The sequence below is a fragment of the Drosophila kikkawai genome, chromosome 2R, assembly GCF_030179895.1.
Source record: "Drosophila kikkawai strain 14028-0561.14 chromosome 2R, DkikHiC1v2, whole genome shotgun sequence".
Taxonomy (NCBI): Eukaryota; Metazoa; Arthropoda; class Insecta; order Diptera; family Drosophilidae; genus Drosophila; species Drosophila kikkawai.
In genome coordinates, this window is record NC_091729.1 from 25,267,583 (window position 1) to 25,292,542 (window position 24,960).

Sequence of the window (24,960 nt, forward strand, 5' to 3'; positions counted from 1 at the left end):
AAGTTTTTACACTTAAAAAGGAACTACTTAAAGTAAAAAAGTAAAATTATATTCCGAAATTTAACCATTTTTGTATATAATAACAGAAAAATCTATTAAATTTTAAAATAAATAATTCTTAAAACCTTATCTAAACTATATAAATACTTATGCTCATCACTGTTCTAACCCTTTTTCCTTGTCCCTGGGCCAAAATCAACTTTAAGCATTTTAAGTCAATGAGTTGGTCCCCAAATAGATGAAAGCGGGGGGGAAGGGGGTTGGCTGGAAGGTCGAAGGGGGTGGTTTGGGTGGAATACGAGGCATGCATGCAATGTAATGAATAAATGAGCATACAAACACACCGTCAGTGTGTCCGCCAGTGTATTTGTGCAGTTAATTTGCCATTTCCGCTCCAGTAAAGTAATGAAAATGTTTTTTTTTCTCCTCTCTCTCTCTCTCTCTCTCTCTCTCCACGCTCTACAAATCCCGGCAAAGTGCCGCCCCAAACCGCTATGGAATCCTTCGTAAATCCCATCATACTCTCTCTACCCTGTTGGCATTGGTCAAGGATTCCATTGTTCCAGGATTCCGAAAGCGCTAATCACTTCGAGAGGCATTTGTCCCCACACACACACACACACATCATCATCATCATTAAGTATACGCCGCGTGGGCCAAACAGAAGAATGGAGTTTTCAGTGAAAAGCTCATTAGAGCATTGGAGAAAACCCATTGCTCTACCCCCGCACTTCTTTCGTATGCAAATTAGCGGGGGGAAAAACTGCAGGTGGGAAAACGGAAAGATTGCAATGAGTATTCCGAGCTCAAACTGCCTTTGGCTCGAACTCAAAAGGAAAGACGGACGAAGGCCGCCGCTTCGTTTATGATGTTGTTGATGTCACATGTTGCACGGACATAATCGTTATGGTTATGGGGCAGGACTGTATGGAGAGTCAGTCAGTCAGTCAGCCAGCCAGCCAGCAGGGTGGCGGGGGTTGGTTGTTCTTCCAAAGGGATGAACATGATGAAAGTTTGCAATTCAGTGATGAAAAAAGCAAAGAAAAATCAGGACCCAGAGTAATATACAGATTTCTGGGGTTGAACAGGACTTTATTAGGGCGATAAGATTGAAGGCGATAAATGTTAGGGATTTTCGGGGGAGGGATAAATACTACCGAGGGCATATCTATATCAAGAGTATATCTATAAGTATCAATAGCAAGGCGGTTTTATTCCATTTATCATTTATGATGGTTTAATGGAAAACCATCTACAGAAAATAATCAATCAATTAGGGTGAAATTAGGGTGGGATTTTAAAATGATATAGGGGTGCTAAACAAATCTGTGTAAAATTCGAGATATGTCCTTTTACATCATTAAAAATAACAAATTTACACTAAAAGCGATTCCATATAAATATCATTGCATACTTTTAGAAATTTTTTAAATGTTTTTAAAACCCTAATGATTTCTGGAGCAAAACAAGTAATATTGTTCCCCAAAAAGACTCATTAACTATCTCTAGTTTCATTCCCTTGACTCCTTTTTTTTTTTTTGTTCCCGGCCAAATCAATGGCATATTTGCCTTTGACACACGAGCCGTGTTTGGTTTAATTTTGCATATAAAACCCGCTCTTCATCAGCTTTTTCCTTTTCCCGGCCAAGCGGCCAGCCAAGAGCTCATTTCATGTAATCGACACACAAATTGAATGCATGCCCGGGGACCTCGACATCCTTTGGGATGTGGACGGACGACGACGAGGATGAGGACGAAGTGGATGTCGATGTGGATACCAGGCAGAGAGGAGTGCATATAAAGGAAGCCCCGAATGGCGCCTGGCTGGCGTCATTCAAGGGTTAACTATTCCCATCAACACGAGCCAGAGTGGTAGTTAAGTGAAAATAGTTCGAGTTGTGCAGATTTCATAAATGCTGGCCAAAAACCATGCATCTCTCTCCTTAGCCCAGCAATTCTTGCTTAATCAAATTAATTAGCTAGAATCACTCAGGATTTATGGCAAGGACTTGAAGGTTTTGAGAGATTTACAAATATTTATGATTGCAAATGTTAATTGGAAAATGTGAAGCAAGATTGCAGATTTTGGATTTCAGTTTAGTTGTTAAAAGGGTGGAGATATATGCTATGAATTCATTTAGGTGACAAAGATATGGAGTACATTTTTGCAGCATACTTTTCCATATTTTATTAGGTTTCTAGTCTTCCTTAAATATACAAAAAATCATTGCATACTTTTCAGTGCTTCTGCTTTGGATACAAAGTATTTCCTTTCACTTTAAATCTTTTCCCATAAATTTAATTAGTTAAAACCACCCACACTTCAAGCCACATTTATCCGCTAAGAACCTTACAGTTCTAGGCATCCTTAAGACTTCAAAACGAAACACTCGGGGGGCGTTTAGTAGGCGCATAGAAAATAAAAGTAAGCAAAGTAAGCTGAGTGTAGTGGCCCAAAGGAAGCATGTGTATCTGTGTTTGCACAACTTCAAAATGAGTTTATCGATTTTAAAGGGCAAAGCGAAAGAGCAACAGCAAAGGGAGGTCCTGCGCCTCACTCAGGATGTGTGCTGATGTGGTGATGGCTTAAAAAATGCCACTTCTCCTTTGCTAAATAAAATGCATGAAAATCCCCTAAATAAAAGAAAACAAAAAAAAAGGAATGCGATTACCAAACGATTATTATTTAAGGGTTAAAATCTACGGCTGCCAGCCACTCGACAAACCGCACCCACACACACAAACAGGACACACAAACAACAGCACGGAACCTCATACTTGCCAGGAAAGGATTTTGTGTGTGTTACGCCTTTCTCTTGTTTATTATTTTTTGCCCTGACAACAAACGACAAACGTAAAGCAATTAAAATGTTTAAGACAATTGACAAAAGCCAGCCGGAGAACCTAAAAACTTAAAGCTTGCGGTGAAAGGAGCTTTGGACAGGATGGCAAAAGGATAAATGGCCGGATGGCAGGAAGGCGATGCCAAAGCTCTCTTCTTCTTCTGGAAAATTGCATTTTTAATATGCAATGAAATTTGCCAAACATAATAAATAAAAGATGCAAAACTCTGTCCGGGAGTGTGCGGGTGTATGTGTGTGTGTCTGTGTGTGTGCTTGCTTTTTACCCGCTTTATTTTGTCAGGTACCAGCAGTACCTTTTGCGTCTTACCTCCAACGGGCTGTGCAAGGCACAAGGATATCACGCACAAAAAAGAAGCCTTTGAAGTGTAAAAGAGTGTGGGTAGCATGGGAACAAGTATCCCACTCAACTCTTTAATTTACCCCCAAAATGAGCAATGCGTGACGAACATTGAAAGCGGCCCACTGTGCAGAAGATACAGTGGAACAAGGAGTAGGATGAACATACTAATGATGTAAGAAAAATATTTAACAATTGTTAAAAGTGCAATTAATTTAGGGTTTTTTAGTTTGTTTTTTTTTTTTTAAGTTATTGAAATACGAATTATTATAAAAAAATTCTTAATGAATTTTCTCAATAATTCAAGAAATTTCCTTTGTAAATTCCTTCTTTCTTCTCTCAAAACTATACTTAATGTAAAAAAAATAAAATAATAATTTAAGAGAATGCATGGCAATGTAATTCGTTTGCCACAATATTATTGAAGAAATCCGGAGCAATAATTTATTCCATCCGCTATATACCCCGCAGCACATCAGTCTCTATATATGTATATATATATTTACTGCATATATCAATGCACTGATATATAGTACATATCTTCCCGCTCATCTGTAGTCAAGTGCAGGCCGTTCATTCAGTTCTTCCCCGTCTGCAGTTCGCTTTCTTTGCTTTTTTCGGCTGTTTTTTTGTTGCCTTCTTCTCTCCCATTTGTCGAAATGGAATCGATTTTGTTGAAGCCAACGACGGTGGCGTCCTCCCTTCTACGCCTCTGGTTCCCCCCTTTTTTGCTTTTTTTGCAGGCCCACTCAAACCCCTGGCCGCCATCCTTCGTTAGGCCAAAAGACAGAGCACGCAAGGGGTGCAGCGGCAGGCGCCGTTAAGGTGAATCCCCCTTTTTTCCAGGGGAGGTTACAATTTTCAGTCTTTGCCGTAGCTTCTCGCTCTGGCAAACTTGGAAGATAAATGATGCATTTAACAAAAATGTGTAAAATGTTTAAAATACATAAATTGTCGACAAGTTCGAACCAGAGAAAGAGGAAAGAAGCAGGAGGTCTTGGAAAATAATGCGCGGTAAATTAAACATTGAGCCAAGCCAAGGCAATAAATATATTTTTAAGATGGGATTTTATGGAGGGATATTATTTTAAAAATTTTAAATCTTCAATTACTGAATAAAGTCGTAGTATTAAAGGTATTTTGTATAAATTATTTAATAAATAAATAAGGTGAAAAATATATAAAAAGTATTAAGCCAAGATCATAAAATGTATCTTGAAGATATATCACCTTAACTACCAAAATATATATAAATTACCCCCAACTCATGTTTAATTTAGTCAAATTTTCGGAACACGCCCAACGGTAGGAGACTTTTGCAGGAGTAATAAACAATAAACAATGGCAATGCAACCACAACAACCGAACAACAACGAAAACAACAACCAATCTCCTAAGCCTTGCAACGATACGCCAATAATATGTTGTCACTTGTCAATCAAGATGCAACAGCAACGAAAACATCAACAGGGAGAAAATAAGGTGGCACCGACAAGCCTTTAACTGTATACTCTTGCCAGTTATTTACAAGGTTTATATATTTTATATATGTTTTTATAAATCAATTGGGGGCATAAAAGCACTTTCACTTATATCTTTAACATGCATTTAGTGTTTCTTTTAGAATTTTTTTTAATTTCAAGATGAACTAAGTGTGCATAACAGCATTATTAATATACATAACAGCATTATTAAGGTGCTTAACAGCACTTTCCGAACGTATAAGAGTCCAGTGAATAAGAAATTACATATTTTCTAGTGCCAAAACAGCTTAAGATGCTTCTATAATCATTTAATTTTACGATAACACGGCACTTATTGCCAGACCAGTGTCAATAACAGAAATTTAAGGTGCACATCAGGAACGTTCATTACATTTACTGTTAATTTTTCTAATATTAATTTTATTTATATCAAAGACGCCCTACTAAATTTTCTTTTTCAAAACTTATAATACCCCTTTGTCAGGGTATAACAACAGAAGCACTTGAAACAAACAACAATCTACTTGGAGAGGTTTGGGGGGGGGTTGGAAAAGCGAGGAAAATCAGTGGACAGGCGGGGGGTCCTAAGAGAGAGGGAGGGGCTGAGCAGATCGCTCATGCAACTTTTTTGTTTTGTTGACTGCGCTTCGAGACTTTGACTGACTGACTGACGGCTGTCAGAAAATGCCACACGACCCAAAGTGAAGTGAAAATTGGCAACAATGAATGAAATACAACAAAAAAGACCAAGAGACGAAGCCAATAAAACTGAGGAAAAAGTGCAGTCAGAAGAAGAAATTGCAACACGCGACTTTCCCAAATAAACTAAAAACAAAAACACTACAACGCATTATAAACAATATGTTTGTTGCCGGCGATGTTGCTTTCTTGTTTTGCATGTTGCACCGGCTACGAGGATGGCAATTGTTGCTGCTGCTGCTGGCCGCAATTTCCAGCGATTTTCACCGGCAACCGCCGCCGCCGCCGCTGCACCACACACAACAATCAGTAAAAGTTTTCCAAAACAGTAAAAGCAGCAAAATAAAAGAAATGAAAAGTGAAAAGCGAACTTAGATTAACCGCTCCCTCTCCACATTGCAATGCATTGATTATTAAATACGTTCGAGAGATGCCACCCGTCGAATGGAAAGTAATTTCAAGAGTTTCGACATTAATTATTCCGGAGATTTACAAAGCAGTTAAAACTGGAATTGATTTGGCTATTTATTTATACTGTTTATGTTTATACATTATACAGTTAAATAAAAGTAAACTCTAGCTTATGGTGGAAGAATAATAAAAGGTTGATTTGTACTTTTAAGCCTTTCTTTGCATACTTTTAGGCATTGTTTTTGGGGGTTTTCAAATAAGATTTCTTTAAAATTCTAGAGCTATGATATGTAATTCTTGAATCCAATGAGCTTAAGATTGGTAAATAATCATTGTTTAAAGCTCTGTTATCATTGATTATTCTTTAGAACCCCTCTTTAAATATTAAAAAACAAATGATAAATAACCCAGAGGAACATTCCATTTCAAAACCTTTTGATAAAGTTTATAATTTCATATTTTAATTAAGTTTCGCATAAAAAACACCCATTTGCTAACCCTAGAACTCAAAGCAGCTACCCTTCTGAATAACTACTTCCTTAAAAAGTTATTTTTACCTAAGCTATGACGACTACAACCTCATCCTTAGCTGCAGGCCGAATTGAAACAACTTTTTGCATACAAAAAGAATTCAAATGAAGGGGACAAATCATCGGCAGCAATGAATAATTACGTGCTGATGGGTAAAGGAGGGGCGACAAATGGCTTTGCCAGGCGGATGCGGAAAAACTTTTCCACTCAAAACCGATCTCGGAATAACTCACGTTCTAAGTGCTCTGTGTATGTACATATATATGTCGCTCAGATAAAAGAAATAGAAAACTCCAAGTCCGAGAGCTTGATTCAGATTCAGCTGCAGCTTCAGAATCCAAGTTTCGAGTTCGAGCTGCGTCTGGTAATTACAAGTTGACGGAGCCAACAATTATATAAGCTAGAGAGAACGGAGGCCGTTGTCGAGATTCGCGCGGCTTGCATCACTCAGAAAAAAATCTTTTGATTTGCGCAAAAAGAAAAAACACAGCTTTATATATTTATTTTTTTTTTTGCGGTTGCCTTTTGTTCAAGGTGGGTATTTAGGTATTTTCAAATGCAGCCAAAGGAACGTCAAAAAGTCAGCTAAGTAGTACCTACACACAAGCAACAGCAATTGCTTGTAGCTACAGCAAAATGTATCTTGTATCTTGTAGCTACAAGTCGGCGGCGCAGTTCGTGAAACTGAACTGAAAACCGAAAGAGTACAAATACAACACAAAAAAAAAACAGAAAAAAATATAAAATACAGCACAGCGCACTCGCGTATACACACGGAAAAAAAATCGCTGACCTCATTATTATTTTGTGTATATATATTTGTATAGTTTGTACATATGTCTGTATGTACGTGCATTCTCCGCTTGGATTGTTGGCTTCGTATTTATTTCTCTGCTCTTTTGAGGCCCACAAAAAGCTGCACCAGCTCTAATGTGAGGCAACTGCCGCGCATTGATGAGATATACCCACCGTCGCAAAAGTCGCGTATCTGCTGGATGCGATTTGCATTCGACAAGATAATTCCCAAGTCTTTCTGAATTTCTGAGACGATTTCACAAGACCAAATGCGGGAGAATCTATATCTTAAAGGGTGACACAAGAAATGTCAATGCAAGAATATGGGTTTTTAGACTTGAATTTATAAATAGATCCTTGTCTTTGGGGATTGCTGCCTCTTCAGGTTCAACTTCTTAATAAATTCTCTAAATTTCACTTAAAAAATAATAAAAAGACTCACCACATGAACACTGCTCTGCAGCTGTCCGGCTAACATGGTCTGGTGCTGCTGAAGATGCTGCTGGTGTTGCTGCTGCTGATGCTGCTGGTGTTGTTGCTGCTGCTGCTGCTGCTGTGAGGGATCCGGCAGCTTTTTGTCTGTCTTCTTGGCCGCCCGCTTGTTTTTGCTCTCAAGGAAGCGCTTCTGTAGGGCGGTGGTCTCCTGATTCTGCTGCTCGCAAACGGTGCTAAATGCCTGCTCATAACGCGGCACACAGTCCGTCTGACGCCGCCGGTAGTTTTCCATGCGGCGTCGCAGCCTGTCAACGATGGGTTGCCTCTTGGCTGGCATTCCGGACTCGCCGGGTGCCGAGGGTAACGCTCCAGGATTTGCAGGGCCGCCAGCTCCGTTGCCGCCAGGGATTCCAGCAATGCCGCCTCCTCCTCCCAGATTGGCATTGTAGGGCGAGTGTTGTTGCTGTTGCTGCTGCTGCTGTTGTTGTTGCTGCTGCACTTGGATCTGCTGCTGTTGCTGCGCCTGGACATTGTGCTGTTGCTGCTGTTGTTGTTGCAGTTGCAGCTGCTGTTGCTGCTGCAGGTGAAGGCCCAGGTGCTGCTGGTGCAACTGGAGATTCAGGTGTTGTTGCTGTTGCTGCTGCTGCTGTTGCTGCTGCTGGGCGACGGCTGCTTGGCTGGCGCTCTGGAAGACTGGCAGGCCGCCCGCATCCATAAATGCGTCCGTGGTGAGGCTTTCGCTGGCGCTCGTTGCTTCGCAGCTTTCGTCTCAGTCGGCGGCGAACGCTGACGGCGACGAAATCGCGAAGAACAAGGCGTCGACGTCGGCGGCGAATATATATATTTATATATATATTGATCTCTTGTCTATATCTGATATAACCGTCTAATATCTGGCTTCCACAACTGGCAGTGCTGCTTCTGTTGATAGCTATTTGGTAGTATCCGGAAGTGCCTGCGTCTACGTAGAGGAATATCGAAGCTACTCAGGCAGGTGGAAGTAGCCACAAAAAGGCCGAGTCAACATCTTGTGGCAAGTCCTGGAAATCAAGAGAATTAGGAAATGTATTAGTTATATTCTAAGGAAACAAAATATTTTTTTAATATTACATTTATATATAATTTTTCAAAAATCCCTAGAACTTTCTAAAGATTTTCATTTCCCTATCTGTTTCAAGGTCATATTATGAGTTCAATTTCTACGCTTTAATTCTTATTAGAAATTCGGCGATTTATGGATTCGGTTCTGGAAGCAAAACTAAATACGAAACAACTGATAAGAACACACTGAAAAAGAGAGCGTATGAGTAATGTCAATACAAATACAAACAGATTTAACTACGTTTTGAGTGTAAAAGAAACCACAACAAATTATAAACAAAATAATGTCGACGAATAATGCTTCGAAGAACTGATAAAAACAATGCAACCGGACGGTATACGACAACAAAAAAAAAAATCCCCCTAGAAAGACTTTTTAGACTGTATAAACACTGAGAAAAATAAAAAGATTATTTTAATGTAGATAAAACAATTGAAAAAGACTTTAGGGAAACCGAAAATGAATATATTGATTATGATGTTCAACCTTGTCTTGACAGATAATAAACAAACACTGAAAAACTTGATCTTCTGCTTGATATAAAATGCAGATCAAATTTGCAAAATCAGCACTCATTATATTCATACTTCTGTATAAATAATAATCGAATGTTGCAATTTACAGAGAAAATATCTCAGTGATAAGAGAAATAAGCACGTACACTTGAACAAAATGAACTATATTAAATAGATGATTACGTTTAAAAATCATAAAAAATTCTTTACATTACAAAATTTAAGAAACACTTGAAAAAATACAGCACAATAAAATCAAATCAATTCAATAAAGATATTTTCAACGTGGATATTTTATATTTGTGAATATTCACCGATTGCCTTTACTTCATTGATCTCTAGTTTAGTTCATCAATTAGTAAAATACTAAAATGATCATTTTAAAATTTAAGAAATGTATCTTTTGAGCCTATTTTTCGCTCAGTGTGTCAAGCGAAGCTGATTAAAACCATTAATCGCTGGCAAAACGCGAGCGGCCGTTGCGCGTTTTCTTATACACATATTCGCATTCGCGTGCCTTTGAAAGGCGAGAAACGGCGAAACGGAGCAACGGACGAACGGAGAACAAAACAAAGACAGTGGAGAAACGAAGCAGGCGGCAAAAAAGGGGGAGTATGAATAGTGGAGAGAGAGACTGACAAACTCAACTGGCCTGCGCCGCGTCTGTTGAATGAATGACTGATGGATGGACGGAGCCGTTCGCACCGGAGTTTGAGTTTCGCTTTGGGGGGATTTGAGTTTGAGTACGGAGGTGCTGGAGCAATCTGCTGCCCGAGCTGAGTGCCGAGCATTTCCAGTGCTCTGTACTCACTGTTCAGTGTTCAGTGCTCGAAAAAAGAGTCAACGGTCGTTGGGTCGAGCGAAAATCCGAATAACGAATGACGACAACCGACGAACAAAGCGACGACGACTGCATAGGTTATCTTGTCTAGATCGAAATTGCATGACCATAAATTAATTAATTCCTTAAATTTCTCATTATTTTCACACATTTTTTCTTGTGGAATTTAATTACGTACTAAATATATTATTCGACAGTAGAGACTGTCTCTATCTAAAATTAATAATCAATAAAAAATTCTATATCTAAAATTTAATCATTAATTTATTCAAAGTAATGTTTTTATGATTTCCCCTTGGGATGCTCCACTGTACATGGCACGTGGGCACTCGGGGAAGGCGGAACGCACCGGGCAGTTGCAGGCAAATTAAGCTGTAAACAACGGGCGAGATGAGATGGCTAAGCCAAGACCCTAAACACAAACTCGAACTCAGACTGAGACTCAGACTCGAACTCAAACTCCTCCTCGGCTGCAGTGGAAACTGAAAACAGGTTTGCGCTGTCATTTCCTTGCTGGCCAAAGTCGAAAATCGAGCAATTCGGAAACGAAACGCCAGCGCGACTTTACTCGCGTCGTTCGAGTGAAAAGGAAGCATAGCTCGCATACAAACGAACGGCGGTTTGGCCGAACCAAGTAACAGGCGCCCAGCAATAGAAGCAGGTGCGAGCGGGAGCGACAGTGGGTGGGAGCGCTGGGCGAGCGAGTGAGTGAGCGGCGAGTGCGAATGAGCGAGACAGCGGCGGGCGCACCACCACCACCACCACAGGTGGGAGGGAAGTGATGAGAAAGTGTGAGTGTGCTGAGAGAGAGAGTAAGTTCCTTCTGTTAAGCACTCTGAGTGATTAGTAACTGAACTGACTGAGTGACAGAGACCGAGACGGAGAGAGCAACCAAAAAAAGGTCAAATTAGAGGCGAGCGATTTGTTTGCTGTTCTTCGCTAATATTGTTATTGTTATCGCCGCATTTAATTAGAAAACAGAACTTAGTTAACCCATTGAGGTAGGCGGTGTCAAATGGCACGGAAATACAGCTCTTCAAACGCTGAAAACCCACGTAATCACGAACTGAGATGTTTGCGGAAACGGAAAATGAATGATTTTTCACGGGAACTTGGATAACAAATAATAATGTGACACTCTATTTTTTAGAGATTTTAAAAACATATATATTTATACCCTTGCAGGGTATTATAATTTAAGTCAAAAGTGTGTGAAGGAGTCATTTCCGACCCTATAAATCATATATATTCTTGATCAGCACAAAAAGCGGAGTCGATCTAGCCATGTTTGGAAGAAAAACATTTTTCCTAATTTTTTTTTTATTTTTGAGGTCTTAAATAGGTTCAATTGTCACAGAAAAAATTAGCAAAAATTGTAATATCTTAAAGTTTGAAATTTAGTAAGCAGATTTGTTTATCTGGAAAAAACTAGCACAGAAAAACTTTCCGAATTGAATTTGATGCTTTTTTGGCTTAGGTATGATTATTTTTAATACAAAAATTACCATTTAAAATATATAAAAATATTCATTTAAAGACAGTGAATATTTAAGATCTTCTTGAGGGGTTTTATGATTTTAGTCAGTGTAGGAATCGTTTCCGACCCTATAAATCATATATATTCTTGATCAGCACAAAAAGAGGATTCGATCTAGCCATGTTTAGAAGAAAAACATTTTTCATAATTTCTTTTTGTATTTTTGAGGTCTTAAAATGGGTTAATTGTCACAGAAAATATTAGCAAAAATTTTAATATCTTAAAATGTGAAATTAAGTAAGCAGATTGGTTTATGTGGAAAAAACTAGCACAGAAAAACTTTCCGAATTGAATTTGATGCTTTTTTGGCTTAGTTATGATTATTTTTAATAAAAAAATTACCATTTAAAATATATAAAAATATTCATTTAGAGAAAGTGAATATTTCAGATCTTCTTGAAGGGTTTATATGATTTTAGTCAGTGTAGGAGTCGTTTCCGACCCTATAAATCGTATATATTCTTGATCGGCACAAAAAGAGGATTCGATCTAGCCATGTTTAGAAGAAAAACATTTTTCATAATTTCTTTTTGTATTTTTGAGGTCTTAAAATGTGAAATTAAGTAAGCAGATTGGTTTATCTGGAAAAAACTAGCACAGAAAAACTTTCCGAATTGAATTTGATGCTTTTTTGGCTTAGTTATGATTATTTTTTATAAAAAAAATTACCATTTAAAATATATAAAAATATTCATTTAAAGACAGTGAATATTTAAGATCTTCTTGAGGGGTTTTATGATTGTAGTCAGTGTAGGAGTCGTTTCCGACCCTATAAATCATATATATTCTTGATCAGCTCAAAAAGCGGAGTCAATCTAGCCATGTTTAGAAGAAAAACATTTTCCTAATTTTTTTTTTTGTATTTTTGGGGTCTTAAAATGGTTCATTGTCACAGAAAAAATTAGCAAAAATTTTAATATCTTAAAATGTGAAATTTAGTAAGCAGATTTGTTTATCTGGGAAAAACTATCACAGAAAAGCTTTCCGAATTGAATTCGATGCTTTTTTGGCTTAGTTATGATAGATTTTTCATTGGATGACAGATCCTATGGCAAACTACAAGGGTATACAAATTTCGGCTTCCCGAAGTTTGTTTCCTTTCTTGTTTTTAATTTAATTTAATTTAAATTTTCATTATTTTATATATTTTGTTTGATTGAAAACTAAAGAAGTATTAATCTCCAGAAATATATCCTATAATATATAATCCCAAATCCATATATCCCTATAATACAAAGTCCATTGAACTGCGTAACTTCGTAATAATTAAGCACATAGATAATAATGATTTATTAATAAAACCGCCGCAATCGTGACGTCAAGTGCAGGCATAACTAAGGGGAAACCATCGATAAGAAAGGTTTCGCTGGCGAAAGAGCACAACTTTGTCTAAACATCACCACATCATTTCGAGGGACTTAGCATTTTTAATTAAATTGCTCACTCAGGGGGCATCATTAATTTTGGGCCATAGCTCGAAGGGACGGTTTTTCATTCGGAGCAAATCGATAAGAGCCATAAAAGTTCTGGCAATATAAATCCTTCAGCGACGGCGGAAAAAAAGAAAATAAATTAAAAAAAGATTTTACTTTAACAGTAACTGTAAAAACGAGCATAAGAAGTTACTTCATGACAGCAGCGCTGCCGACGTCAAATGCGGCAGAGGCAGTGGCAGAGACAGAATTTGCAACAACTGTGAAGAAACCTCATGATTAGCAAACTGTCTCCTTTGCATCTTCATTGTGCTTTTTCACTCACTCACTGGAGTCAAAGGAATAGAAAAGAAAATCAAATGAGTGTTTATGTGCTGCTCAAGGTACAGTGGAACCTTTTTGTTAAGATAAAAGGTACAGTAGGTTAAATTTTCAAATCTATTAAAACTTCTAAAAAAAAAAAAACCTTTTGTAACAGAAAACAATCTTAATTATTTTCCTAAATATGAAATATTTTTGAAAGGGTATTCCCGGATTTTAAAATGTATCTTTCAGGATTTTGTTCCCCCAACGATCTCAATTTTCGCCCTAAGCAAGGCAGAGAGCGCAACACAACCACAACACTCATCCACGCACTCGCACAGAGAGCCAGCCAGAGAGAGCAGTTAACAGAGCCCCACTGTTCGGCCCCCCTTTTGAGCGCTTAACAGCAGCCGAAGAACTGCCGGCGGCGGCGTCACGAAAACATTGCAAAATCGGCGGGAATTGAAAAATCGCCGGCGACGACAGAAACGCGCCATACCGCGTCCAACGCGTCGGAGCGATTCCGGCGATTGTGGATTGCGGCGTTTCTGGCAAGCGCAGCCCCCAAAAAACAGCGCACGGCGGCGCTCCAATTGGGGAATCGCATCCAATTAGAAGCGAACGAAACGAAACGGCGGCGACTTACGTCGCGCGTCTATCGCAAAAACGAACAGGCGCCCAGCAAAAGTAGCTACAAGATACACGAGCGTTTTCTGAGGTTGCTGTTAAAGCGGAAAACGGTACTGCCGCATATTAAGTGACAGCGAGAGCGAGGGAGCAAGCGAGTGTTTGTAACTGAGAGAGTAAAAGATACGGATAGAGCAAAGAGAGCGAACAATTGTGTTGTATTCAGAGTGTTGGTGCATGTGAGTATCTGTGTGTATTTATGGTGAGAGAATGCACTGCAGAAAATGAAATATTGATATTTTGAATTGGAAATGTTTTAAATAAATTAAAATTGATTTTTTTTTTTTATGGAAAATTATAAATTATAGAGAAGGAACAAAATAAATTATAATAAAATTTATTATTTATTCATTCTTAAATTAAACATAACAAAATGAACTTTTTAAACAGACAAAAGAAAAACATTGCATTAAAAATTGCAAGTTTTTTGTACATCATTTAAAAATAAATTAATATGAAAAGAATAATAATAAAAATAATAATAAGAGAATAATAATAATAATAAAATTCTCTGTGTAGCTACAAAAGCCGAAATCGCCTTTGGGTTTTATGGCATTTGCATCTTATTATTAAATTGGCTTTAGTGCACCTCAAAGCAGCTTATATAATTTTAAAGCCAAAAGTCAGTACTATATCTACGTTTAATCCAATATAAATTGACCATAAAATGAGCTAGCCCCAGCAAAAGGAATTTGAATTAATTTTCGCGCACTTTAAAAACGAGATATTCGTACTCTCTTTTCTTTCTCTACGTTTGTGGCAAGAGGAAAAGCGTGATGAAGGCCGGAAAAAATCGGCTGGCTGAAACGTCTGTTGGCCCATGAGAAGACGACGCCAAACAAAATGGTGCCGCCGTCTAGTGACGAAGGCGACAAACTAACTAACTAACTAACCAACGACGACGGACGACAAACAACAAACAACGACGACGATGACGACGAGGCGACAAAAAGTCAATTTTATCGGAAACTAACAGGCAGCAAGAAAGCAAATAAAGCCAACAAAAAGCTAACGTTCCACTGCTTTTCCTGCCTGGAAAAGCTCGCATTTCCATGGCTTGCCCCAGCTGGGCGCCTAATCCAAATTGCGAGAAAGATCCGCTTTTCGAGCCAAAAACCATCGAAACGAAAAGCCAAGCAGCTCGCACAAAATCGCCTTGTTGTTTGCCTTGGTGCCACGCCTCTATTTTCGGCTGGACGCCTCCCTTTTTGGTGGAGTCCGCGGCCAAAAGGCCAGGCCAACCGGCCGGGCCAAAGGCGAGCGGCAGACTGAAAGAGGAGAGAGAGAGAGAGCCGAAGAAAAGCCGAGGAAAGCAGGGAAAATTCGAGGCAGGAACCACACAGAATATGCTGGAGATACAAAAGGAGACGATGGTCAGAAAGTTGAGAAGGACGAGGAGATAGAGGAGTAGGGGTGGCAGAAAAAGCCCTGGTGGTGGTGGGTGGCCACCGACATCTCCTGGCAATTAGCTTGATTGTCCCTGCACATGCGCCCTTGGGGAAAACTCCAAGTGAATTGGAATCGTTTCAGTGTTCTTGATGTTTTCTCTTTGGAAAATTGAGAACTTTCATTAAAATATTCGATTGCATTTAATTACAAGAAGTGGAATATATTTTAAAACGTAAATATCTGAATAACAAATGGAAGATAATGCTTAAAGAAAAATAACTGGCCTTAAGCTAGGGAGTGATTTATGGCTTTTTAAATATTTTTGGTTCAGATTTTAAGATAGTTGAGGTTAAAGTATTGAAGTATTTCAACTTAAAAATTAAGAAATATGTTATATATATATTCTTTTCTTATTTATTTATCATTTAATACTAATATTTCCTTAGTTGAGAACTATAATTAAAACCCTCAGCACTTATGCTTCTTTTTCAAGACATAACAAGATATATGTAAAGCCCAAAAATGTCCTAAATAAAATGGAATTTAATTTTAAATTAAATTATATAAACTTAACAAAGAATTATTACTGTTTAGGATATATATTCCCAGGACTATTTCCCATTTTTTTGCCTGATTTTTGGTTCCCACACAATGCTAAAAACCGCAACTCAAATGAGATATAAATAAAAATCCAAGGAAAGCCCACAAGTAGATGCAAATTGTTGGCCAGCTGCAGCACCAGCAACAGCAGCAACTCTGCAACGAGCAACATCAAGTAGCAGCAGCAGCAACAACAGGTCTGCCAACAGATGTTGAGCGATTTTTTTTTTTGTTTTGTTTTAGTTGCTTTTAAAAGAGGGAATGCAGAGGGGTCGGGGGCCTTGCAACTTGGATCTTGCAACAGCTGCAACATGCAACATTGGCGACAACGATGCTGCTGCAACATTGGCGAGTTGCAGAGGGCGCCACTGTTGTTGTTCCATGCCACCAGCGATGCGGCGCTCAGCAAACTCCAGCTCGCCGGTACAGTGGTAAAATGCTAAGGTGGCAAGTGCCACGCCAGCGGGATAAGCACACACACACACTTACACATCTCTTGGTGAACAAGGAAAATTCGCAATAAGGCAACAACAACCACAACTCAACACTAAACACAAGCAAGACACAAGGCAACGGAACCGGTTGTTCGCCGACCAACATCGAAAACTAGCACAGAAAGTAGGCGAGGAAAAAGAGGAGACCCACGGGATGGCCAACTGGATAAATGGTTAAATGGATGGTTGGATTGATGGTTTGAGGGGCTCCTCCTCCTGAGCTCCCATCGTCCAAGGCACTAACTTTGTAGGCTTTCAGTTTAGTTTGTAAAATGTTTGGGATTTAATAAAGAAATTATTGTATTAAGCATAAGAAAACAACAAGGCGAATTAGAATATTATATACATTTTTATAGCACAAAAGACTCCATAACTGCAGACTTCCAGTTTCAAAAGGAGAATAAATCCCTAAATCCACAGGAGAAGCATTGCTGGGTTTTCCGTAAAAAGTACGATTCAGATGAATGATTCTAAAGCGACTAAGCAAAGGTAGTAGAATATTGAAAAATATTATTTACAAAAGGTTATCTGCAAGCTAATCACAATGACCTGCTGCTGTAAAGATAATATTTAATCGAAATCTCTTACAAAACCAATATTTAACATTTTTCAAATAAAATTAATTGAAACAATTTGGCCAAGGAAAGGAAATTAAGATCCATTTATTAACGATGAATTATTACATCTTTTGTGTATTCTGTGTATCTTTGGTGTCCTTTTTCTGTAAATTTATTATCGGAAAGTTTTGGATTGATGCTAATTTATCCTTTCCTCCTTCAACTGGCAAAGGAACACGCACAAGTTTACCGTTCTGATAAATAAAGTCCGTGGCTTTATTTCCTAGAGCGGAAATTAAATGGGATGACATACCGTTTGGATCTTGGTTGCACATGAAAAGAAGTGGTCAAGAAATGTATTTATAATATTAAAATATTTGTTCACTTATCGACTTTTTCACAGCTGATATTATTGAAAATTTTCGTTCATTAAGACATTTCTGCTCAGCATGTAAAGCAGAAATATGAAGAAAATATCTTAGGATATTATTTTACTCGATGAAATGTAGTAGTCAGAGGTTAGTTTATAGATAGTGATCAAGTGAGCATTATGAGTACCTTCAAATTTCGGCGCATTTTCCGTGTCATAGTCTTCGACAGATTCATATATATTCCACTCTATCTTCCTTTCTTCACTGTATCCAATCGATATACTCAGGAAAATCGTCATCCATAGCAGCAATATAAAGATGCGTAATTTAGCCCGCGGAACATGGTTATTATTTTGGTGATTTGTCAAGAACTGATCGAAAGCAAAGCTAACCAAGGCAATTTATACAAAAATCTACGACCGAACAAAGCTCTGAGAGAGACTGTAGTCAAGATTCATATTTGTTTTTATTTGTCGAAATAAATGGTTTCTAGGAACGATCAATAACGAACTTTTAACCTTGCGAATAAATACATAGGTTATAAATATATAAATACTTTGTATTAATGGGCTGCAGGAACTATATATTATATTTATTTTTCACATTACATATGAGTTAGTAGTGACCGCGTGGGTTTTTCTGGAATTTTCCTTGATAAATAATGCCATGATAGTTATTGTTTCCCAATGCAAACTGTTTGCCTTCTGAACTGCAGACTGCCAGTTTCAAAAGGAGAATAAATCCCAAGATCCGCAGGAGAAGCATCGCTGGGTTTTCCGTAAAAAGTACGATTCAGATGAATGATTCTAAAGCGGCTAAGCAAAGCCAGTAAAATATTTTAAAATATTATTTACAGAAGGTTATCTGCTAGCTAATCACAATGACCTTTTGCTGTAAAGATAATATTTAATCGAAATCTCTAAAAAAAACTAATATTGGAAATTTTTCAAATAAAATTAATTAAAACGATTTTGCCGAGGAAAGGGAAATAAAGCTCCATTTATTTACAGTAGCTTAAATTATGACATATTTGTATATTCTATGTATCTTAGTGTCGTGTTCCTTTGGTTTTATGTTCTTTCCCAGGATAAAGCATCAGCGTTTTGGTTCACGGTTTAATAAAGACACATTTTATTGTTCGTCATGAACAAAACGGAGCTCAGCTCTACTTGGAGGCGGCCAGGGCTGCCTCACCACTTTTACCATGGTTCGTTATAGTTGTGCGTCACATACTAAACGGTTGTACATGAAAGAGTGGACAAAAATATATAGATCATTATACTGAGCGAGTAATTATTCTCTTTTGTTCAGTTGCTTAATTTTCCTCAGTACTGCTGTACTACTGATTACCATAAAAACTTTGGAACACCCAGTGGAAACATGGGTATATATCTCAAAATATTTATATTTCACTCGTTAAAATATAGGACTCGAGAGGTATATTTGTAAGCAGTGAACAAATGAGAAATACGCGTAATTTTCCGCAGTGGATTTCGCCATGAACCTACGTCATATTCATATTCCTCTGTACCTCCCTCCATTTCTGTACTGTTTACAATTGCTAAATTCAGGAGGATCGTTAGCCACAGCAGCAATAAAAATGCGAAATTGTAACACAACATTGTGATTATTTTGGTGATTTGTCGAAGACTGATCAAAAACAAAGCTAGCCGAGGCAATTTATACTGAAATCTAGAATGGAACCTAGGCTCTGGTTGTTACCGAGATTATATATATTTTTGGTATTTGTCGACATAAAGTGTTTTGATTGTGCCAGAGCTAATATAAATTCAAGCTGTCGCAAAGATTCAAACGCACATTGTATATATGTAGACATTAGTATGTTATCAACAATGTACGATCTTTTAACCTTGTGATTAAAAAAGCAATTTAAATGAAATTTTTTACGATTCCTGTGCTTAAAGCTTTATAAATTTAAACCATTTTGCAGAGAAAAGGGAAACAAAACACCATTTATTAAAGATAGCTTAAGACATTTTTGTGAATTTTATGTATCTTAGGTATCCTGTTCCCAAGGATAAAGAACCAGGAACAATTTATTGTTCTGCATTAGGTAGTTGTCCAACAAATTGTTCATTATCCTGATCCTAATTGGTTGTACATGAAAGAGTGAACAAAAAAGATATAGATTTTTATATTGTTTACTCCATATTATTATATTTTGTTGTGTAAGTGTGACTTACCATGCCCTTGTCATCGTACTCTTCAATCGGTATTGTTTCCGGCTCTTGGTATGATTCAAACGGCGATTCTCCAATCGAAAATTTTGTAAAGATAGTTAGCCATAGCAGCAATAAAAATGCAAAATTGCGCCAACACAACATTGTGATTATTTTGGTGATTTGTCGAAGACTGATAAAAAACAAAGCTAGCCGAGGCAATTTATACAAAAATCCAAGACGGAAGCTATGGCAGCTACTGCAGTCAAGTTTATAAAAATCAAGTTTATATAAATCAAGTTTAAATAAATCAAGCTTATATAAGATAAGGTTTTTAATATACCGCGGCAAGGTAGTTGCCCGCGATATTCTCTCGCCTCGGAATCCGTAGAGTGATGCCGAATGCAGATCGGGACCGGGTGGTGGCCACGATCAGTGATTACGTCACTGTTGAGATAATGCGGCAAGGTAGTTGCCCGCAATGTCCACCGCCTGCACGCTTCCTGCAGGGGGTTGTCACCGTGGCACGTGGTGCTCACGTAGTTGTTGGTTCCGGGATAGGTGTTGCGGCTAGTTGCTGCCCACAACGACCAGTCACTTGGTGCTCGCCTCGGTTGCCGTTGAGTAGTGCCGAGTGCGGATCGAGACCGGGTGGTGGCCACGACTTGTGACGTATCCCAATTGGCTTCCTTTGTTTAATCAAGATATGGCCGATAGCAGGGTCTTAGCATCGGCTGTATTAAATGATGCTTGATTAGTGAAATATGCCTTTATTGTTCGGCTGCCAGTTCAGAACTAAATTTACAGAGAAAGCTTAATCATGACCCTAGCTCGCACAGATCACCGCCGTCCACCAGCTTCTACCGTAAGCCTTCGTGTGCCGTCGCCGCTGCTGTGCTTTTTTCGCCGTTAACCTTTGTGTTGTTAACTACTCCCCTTCTTTTCAAAAATGGGCGTCCTCGGCCATGTCAATGTTAGCAAGGACTTGTGTTACCGCAATCGAAGCTCTGCTTTTACATCTTTATTATTTCGCAGGACGTAAAGCAGATTGACGCTGGTGCAGATGGCCTCTGATTGCCAGCATTTGCAACTCCGTTATATGCTGCAGGCTTTCTTTATTTAAATGGTGAAGAAAGGGCAGGCCTGGAAGCGGGTGGTATCTGGATGCGTTTCGTTGCGGTGGTCATCATGCCTGGGGGATCGTTGAAATTGGCACTAAGTAGTTGGTGCTAGGTCGCTTGGCTGAGCCGACCTATAGTCTGCAGGTAATGTGTCCTCATCAAAGCGTGGTATCAGGCCGGTGTGTGCAAATTTGTCTATCTATCATATAAACTAAAGATTTAGTAAACAAAATTTAGTGATTTCTTACTAGCTAAGTAAACCCTCGTGAAACCTTTTTCAGAATCGCCTTTGGGTTATTGGTGTAAGCTTTAATGAATGCAAATAGTTTATTCTGGCAAGAGTGATGGCATCAACTTATTGTCAATTTAAATGTTAGCGAGTTTTAATCTTCTACTGATCATGGTTGTGTGAGCAGTCAAATGAGCCTGCATCTCGGAACTGACGGAAAGACGCTCCCTTTTCAAGTTGTCAATGTACGAAGAACCAACCAACGCCTAAATACAGTAAGCTTAGGAAACAGTTTTGTAGGTGGCCCTTATCGAATATTGTCTTTGTGGACCACCCTCCCCTTAATTAGGACCGTTGTCCCCAAGTCAGCATCGACCCTATTCTCAATATACAGAGGCGTGAGTTTATCCCCCAATCTCCTATTGGTTTTTACTAACACTTTCTCACCAACCTCAAATACCCTATTCTGCCGAGCCGGATTATTTCGGTCTAACTGATCCTGCTGTGCCTTCTTAAGGTTCATAATTATATCTGAGCCAAACTCAACGTTAGCATGGAGAATCTCAGCAGGCTTCCTATTTGTGACAGAGTGAAATGACCTATTATACTCTATGGTTGCCTGAAGGAATAATTCATTAATATCGTCAATTTTCCTCTCCAATTTAAGACACCTGGCAATCTCGATAAGAGTACTGTGGAACCTTTCCACCTGACCATTCGACGAGCTGTGTAAAGGTGGGGCATTTGCTACATCAATATCATACTGATTATTTAGCATAGATCGTATCGTTTCGGAATTAAACGATGGCTCGTTATCGCAATATATTGATTTTACATTAGGGAAGAGGTTCACCAGCTGAAGAATCGGGACCTTTACATCTAATATAGCACGCGATGCTACTGGCTGAATCACTGCAAACTTGCTAAATTTATCAACAGCCGTAAGGAAGTGCTTTCCCCCAGTTGAAAAGATGTCCATATGTATCATCTCTCCTACTCGCGTTGGTATTGGGGTACTTCCTAATTCCTGCTTTAATGGATGCCTATTATATTTCGCCTTTTGGCAAATCCTGCAATTTAGAACGACTTCGGCTGCGATTTTAGCCATTTTTGGGAAATAATAGTCTAGTAGCACTTGTTTAATGTTCTCCTGAGCAGCTCTATGAGCCCTGTTATGCTCTACAACTAGAATTTCTTTCTGTTCGTCCGGTTTTATAACGTCCGCCACCCAAGACTTGCAATGCCAGAATTTCGTAGAAGGGAAAAGTCGAACCAGGCTATCCTGAATCCGGGCCAAGACTGGAAGCTTACAGTGTATGGCATTCACTACGTTGGGAGTAACCACGTCTTTTACTAACTCCAGTAATGACTCCCAATCAGTGAAATCAATTTGATGGCGAGTCTTTGTACCAAAAACTATAAATAGCCTTTTACTCGGCGTAGACGCCTCTTCCAATACAATTTGATTCTGGAAACAGTTAAGTGGCTTTTCCGTGGCCTCAATGACAAGTGTTGACGATTCTTCACTATGAATAGTGGCTTGATCTGACGCTGCTGAGCTCTGCAAGGCGTTAATACTTTGGCGCGACAAAGCATCCGCCACACAGTTTTCTTTCCCTGGCTTGTACATAACTTTGGCACCGCTCTCTTCAATGCGAGCTTTCCAACGCTTAAGTTTTGAATTCGGGTTTTTGTCAGAAACAGCAAAAATAAGTGGCTGATGGTCCGTAAATATATTTATGTCACTTTTGCCATAGAGGTAGTGACGGAGACTATCCAAGGCCCATACGATTGCTAGTAACTCCCTTTCATTCGTGGCATAATTTAATTCCATATCTTTCAGTGTTCTGGATATCATGGTTATTGGTCTGTTTCCCTGAGATAAAACTGCACCTATGCCTGAGGATGATGCATCGGTTGTCAGATCAAATGGCCGCGTAAAATCCGGGTAATGAAGGATAACGTCCTCTGATGCAAGAATATTTCTAAGCTTCTCAAATGCGCTTAACTGAGGCTCATCAAAGCTTACCGAAATGCCTTTTGAACGGTGTTTGCTGACCCTGCCGCCTTCACCCTTTAGAATATTCGTCAAAGGTCTCGCTATAGATGCGAAATCTTTTACGAAACATCTATAGTAACTCGCTAAACCCAAGAACGATCTCAGCTCGAACAAATTGCTTGGCTGTTTAAATTCCTTGATGGCTTTAACCTTGTCCTGGCTTGTCCTAATACCGTCCCTTGCAACAACAAAACCAAGGAAGTTGACACTTTCCTTAAAAAATTGCGACTTTTGCCTAGACACACGCATGTTGGCATCATGAAGACTTTTTAAAACCTGCCCAATATGAACAATATGAGATTCTTCAGTCTCTGAGAAAACAATTACGTCATCCACATAGACGTAACAGATCCTTCCTATCTGATCCCGCAGAACGTCATCTATTGCCCTCTGGAAGATACTTGAGGCATTCTTCAAGCCGAATGGTAGGCGGCAGAACTCATATTTGCCTCCGTTGACCGAAAAAGAAGTTTTCTCTCGGTCCACTTCTGCAAGCTCAATCTGATGATAGCCAGACTTGAGATCGAGGGTACTGAAAAATTTGGCCCTCCCGAGATTGGCCAGTATCATACTTATACTTGGCATTGGGTATCTATCTGCAACAGTCTTCAAATTTAATTTTCTAAAATCGACTACCAAGCGTTTATTGGGCGATCCCGAATCGTCGATGCCTTTTTTACCTACAACCCATATAGGGTTGTTGTAGGGAGACCTAGATGGCCGAATAATTCCATTTTTGAGTAAGTCTTCGATCTCCCGATTGACGAAATCAGAAGCGCCCATAGGAAATGGGTAAAGCTTTGAATAAACTGGCTCATTATCCTCTGTCCGAATAGTCGCAACAACATTTGTGTTGAATGGTAACTTCTCATTGGGGTCAGCAAATGCTGCCGAGTTTTTATTCATCATCTGCTGGAAACCTTCTTTCACAGTTGGGGGAACGACAATATCCTCAATTTTTGTGAAGTTAACTTGAGCGCATTTTTCAAAGTGTAGATCCTCCTGTCCACCACTAAACCTAATAGAATGGCCCTTAAGATCAATTGTCGCGCCTACTTGCACCAACAAGTCAAGGCCGATTATGCCGTCAAACGTTTTGAGACCAGGAAGAATAAAAAAAAGGCTTTCTACACCAAAAAGATCAACCAAACATTTTCGTTCTATTGTTTCAAACCCATGAAGCGACTTGACAATAAAAGGTGAGTTGACGGGAACTGAAGTCGGCAATCCTATCTCTTTCTTGATGTAGCTTTTAGAGGCCCCCGTATCTACTAAAAACTTTCGTAGCTCCCCTGCTACTGTTCGTTGAACGAACGGAAGCAGGGATGAACCCCTAAAAAATGCACGGCATCGGTTTCATAGTCCGTTTCTTCTTCACCGTCTATATCAACTACCGCATCAGTAGCAATCTGATTATAACGCTCCTCAATTTGACCATCCTGATCTTCTTCAAATAGGTGGTTAACTCTTTGACGCCTAAAGTCTGACATTTTTTGAGAGTTAGTCGGTCTATATTGAGTACTCTGTTGCTGTGCATCAAGTGGCTGTTGCGTGGAAGAACCCTGAGGGCGCTGAAAGTTTGTCGCCTGGCGGAACTTTGACGATGTTGGATCTACGTCCATATTTTCGAACACTCTGCTGTCGACAACGGGTCGTTGCCCTTGATCCCTGGTAAAATACGGATTTTTCCACCCCTTTCTAAATGTCTGCTCATGGTTGGATTCGAATGTTTTTTGTAAATGACGACTCTGACCCTGCCTGAGGTATTTCTCTTCTATGGACTTGGCATACTGTGACGCAAAGGCATGCCTCTCGTGATTTGCCTCTATTTCCTGAGCCATTGCTAGGGCCGTAGGCAAGTCTCTAGGCTGAGCAGCAAAGAGCACATCAGTTAAGTTTCTTTTCAGTCCAGAAATAAACACACGCAGGGCATCAGCCCTATGCTTATCATTCATATACCGGGCATGGTCGGCCTCATATGTCATA

General features: G+C 39.1%; 1 protein-coding gene across 3 annotated transcripts in view; it reads right to left on the bottom strand.

The window, feature by feature from the left end:
- mam (neurogenic protein mastermind) overlaps window positions 1-24,960 on the bottom strand; it is a 135,558-nt gene that overhangs the window by 48,658 nt on the left and 61,940 nt on the right. For 2 of the 3 annotated variants that reach the window (XM_070284546.1, XM_041777097.2), the window contains one exon: window positions 7,564-8,596. In XM_070284546.1, the coding sequence (XP_070140647.1) occupies window positions 7,564-8,271 (708 nt within the window). In that variant the 5' untranslated portion in view covers window positions 8,272-8,596. Of the gene's footprint in view, window positions 1-7,563; window positions 8,597-9,812; window positions 9,829-24,960 lie in introns of those variants that run through there. The other variant, XM_070284547.1, reaches the window with a different exon arrangement.